Source organism: Coregonus clupeaformis, unplaced genomic scaffold (genome assembly GCF_020615455.1).
Source record: "Coregonus clupeaformis isolate EN_2021a unplaced genomic scaffold, ASM2061545v1 scaf3612, whole genome shotgun sequence".
In the NCBI taxonomy this organism is placed as follows: domain Eukaryota; kingdom Metazoa; phylum Chordata; class Actinopteri; order Salmoniformes; family Salmonidae; genus Coregonus; species Coregonus clupeaformis.
The window spans coordinates 32,320-35,576 of NW_025537066.1; the positions used below are offsets into that span (position 1 = coordinate 32,320).

Here is a 3,257-nt window from a genome sequence, read left to right on the forward strand (position 1 = left end):
AATGAACAGACTAGGTCTATACTGCTCCTACATGGTGTAACAATACATCATATAGATGTATATAATGAACAGACTAGGTCTATACTGCTCCTACATGGTGTAACAATACATCATATAGATGTATATAATGAACAGACTAGGTCTATACTGCTCCTACATGGTGTAACAATACATCATATAGATGTATATAATGAACAGACTAGGTCTATACTGCTCCTACATGGTGTAACAATACATCATATAGATGTATATAATAAACAGACTAGGTCTATACTGCTCCTACATGGTGTAACAATACATCATATAGATGTATATAATGAACAGACATAAATGTAGAATAATGAACTAGTGTTCCACATTTTATTTCTATTCAGATAAAATTACGCTGCATTAATAAAATCCTTATTACAATCAGCACCAGTTTTATCTGACATGGTGGAATAATACTGATGGAAACAGTCATGTAGTGAATGTTTTTCATGTCAACAACTTATCAATGTTACCAGAACATCACATTTTCATACACCTTTAGCTTGAGGACTTTACTATACAAATTAACTAAATGAAACACAAGTAAATTCAAAAGGTTTCAATGTTGGAATCAAGAAAAGCACATGCTATGAATCTAGTTCATCATTTACATTTAGCAATATCCAAATCATGTAATCAAATTCATTTTGCAATATCCAATCAATTTCAATCAAATTCATTTAGCAAAAGCCTAATCTTATATATCAAATCAAAGTCTATAGGTTTCAAGGTTAGAATCAAGAAATGCAAAGTTCCATTCATCTATATAATAATTTACATTTAGCAATATCCAAATAATATAATGAACAACTGAGGGTGTATACCTGTAACCAATGCATTAAAGTTCATAACCAAAACAAAATACACATTTTATAGTATTTAATCTGATTTTAGATATGATCAGGCCTCGAGGTGAAAAAAACCAAAATATGCCTATTTTTGAGTAAGAATTCATATAAACAAAATATTTTCATGTGGCATAAACAAAAACACAAATTGTCAGTTTAAAAAATAAGTCAGAACACAGTCACTCAATTCTCTCGTGTGATTTCAGGTTCTTTGACTGGGAAATTGTCCTTCCACACAGAGAGAGAGCAGTGGTGGGGCTTTTTTCGTGTGTGTTCTCTTATGCTCCTTCAGGCTCCTTAACCAGGTAAAACTCTTTCCACACTGGGAGCAGTGGTAAGGCTTTTCTCCTGTGTGTATTCTCTCATGCCTTTTCAGGCTAGCTAACACGGTAAAACTCTTTCTACACTGGGAACATTGGAAAGGCTTTTCTCCTGTGTGTGTCCACTCATGAGCTTTTAGGTCCCCTACTCGGGAAAATCTCTTTTTACACTGGGAGCAGTGGTAAGGCTTTTCTCCTGTGTGTATTCTCTCATGCTCTTGTAGATGCCATCTCTGAGTAAAACCGTTTCCACAATGGGAACATAGGAATGGCTTTTCTCCTGTGTGTATTCGCTCATGCCTTTTCAGGGTAGCTAACACGGTAAAACTCTTTCTACACTGGGAACACTGGAAAGGCTTTTCTCCTGTGTGTGTCCACTCATGCTCCTTCAGGCTCCCTAACTGAATAAAACTCATTCCACATTGGGAACATTGATAAGGTTTTTCTCCTGTGTGTATTCTCTCATGCTGTTTTAGGTGCCCTATCTGAGTAAAACTGTTTCCACACTGGGAACATTGATAAGGCTTTTCTCCTGTGTGTATTCTCTCATGCACTTTTAGATACCCTCTCTGAGTAAAACTCTTTCCACACTGGGAACATTGATAAGGCTTTTCTCCTGTGTGTATTCTCTCATGCCTTTTCAGGTTAGCTAACACGGTAAAACGCTTTTTACACTGGGAACATTGGAAAGGCTCTTCTCCTGTGTGTGTCCACTCATGAGCTTTGAGGTCCCCTGATCGGGAAAATCTCTTTTCACATTGGAAGCAGTGGTGTTGTCTCGCTGGTTTGGGCGTCTCTGGGTCTGGTTCCGCTGAAGGACTCTTCCCGCTGTCAGAGTGAGAGTCTGGTCTCTCTCCTGCCAAAGACAAACAGAGTATTTAGTTAAACAGAGACTTGAATGAAACCTCCACATGATAAAACTGTCTTCCTATGATGTTTAACCTAGACTAGATCCCTAAATAAAAGAGCAGAGCTTGTCATCACAGAGTGGCTGTAGTGCTTTGTACACTGGGTAAATCCATTTGAATTCAATACATTTTTGACAGCATCCCTTTTGATTTAAAAAAAGCTTTCCTTACATGTTTGCCTATGGAAGAAGTGGTAAGAAAGTGACTTTTTGTAACTGAAAGCCAAAACATTCATGAGATAAAGGTGCTCGAAGTTGACTCTTTTGCAAACCCCACCATGCAATGAACCATCCATCGTCTTCATCACTGGAAAATATTAACGGTTGAGTTTGAGATAATTTAAAAGCTTCCAAACAGGGTGGTCAAACTATTTGATTATTTCTTGAGAAAAAAGTGTTTTAATAAAGGCCTGATTGGTGTCACTTTTGCCCCAATCCCAGCTAATAAACCTGACCCCAATAATCAACTAATCATGATGTTCAGTTTAGAATGCATTTAGTTTAATCAGCTGTGTTTGCTAGGGATGGGGGAAAAGTGTGACACCACTCCGTCCCCGAGGACTGGAGCTGCCCGTCCCGGATTCAAAACAACACATATTTTCAAGTCAACATTCTCTGTTCAGCCACGACACCACCCTGTAAAATAGGATCTAAGCCTTAACTTACTGTATGGGTCTAAGATACAACATACCAGAGGTGGGACAAAGTCATTGTTATGCAAGTCACAAGTAAGTCTCAAGTCTTTGCCCTCGAGTCCCGAGTCAAGTCGAGTCAAAGATGAGGCAAGTCCCAAGTCGAGTCAAAAGTCAAAGCCATCAAGTCTCAAGTCGAGTCCAAAGTCCTACATTTTAGTTTCGAGTCATTTCAAGTCCTCTTAGCAAGCCTTTGCAAGTCATTACAAGTCCTCGTAGCAAGTCTTCTCGAGTCATAAGGCGCAAGTCCAAGTCAAGTCACGAGTCATTGATGTTAAAGTCCAAGTCGAGTTGCAAGTCTTTGTACATTTTGTCGAGTCGAGTCTGAAGTCATCAAATTCATGACTCGAGTCTGACTCGAGTCCAAGTCACATGACTCGAGTCCACACCTCTGCAACATACTGTATGGGTCTGACAACATACTGTATGGGTCTAAGATATAACGTACTGTATGGGTCTA

The 3,257-nt window shown here is 38.7% G+C and overlaps 1 protein-coding gene across 1 annotated transcript; it reads right to left on the reverse strand.

The window, feature by feature from the left end:
• Window positions 1–346: 346 nt before the first annotated feature.
• Window positions 347–2,059, reverse strand: LOC123490283 (zinc finger protein 239-like; the record flags this gene model as incomplete). Its single annotated transcript, XM_045220345.1, has 1 exon — window positions 347–2,059. A coding segment is annotated over one exon (979 nt), but the record flags the coding sequence as incomplete, so codon positions are not given.
• Window positions 2,060–3,257: the final 1,198 nt, after the last annotated feature.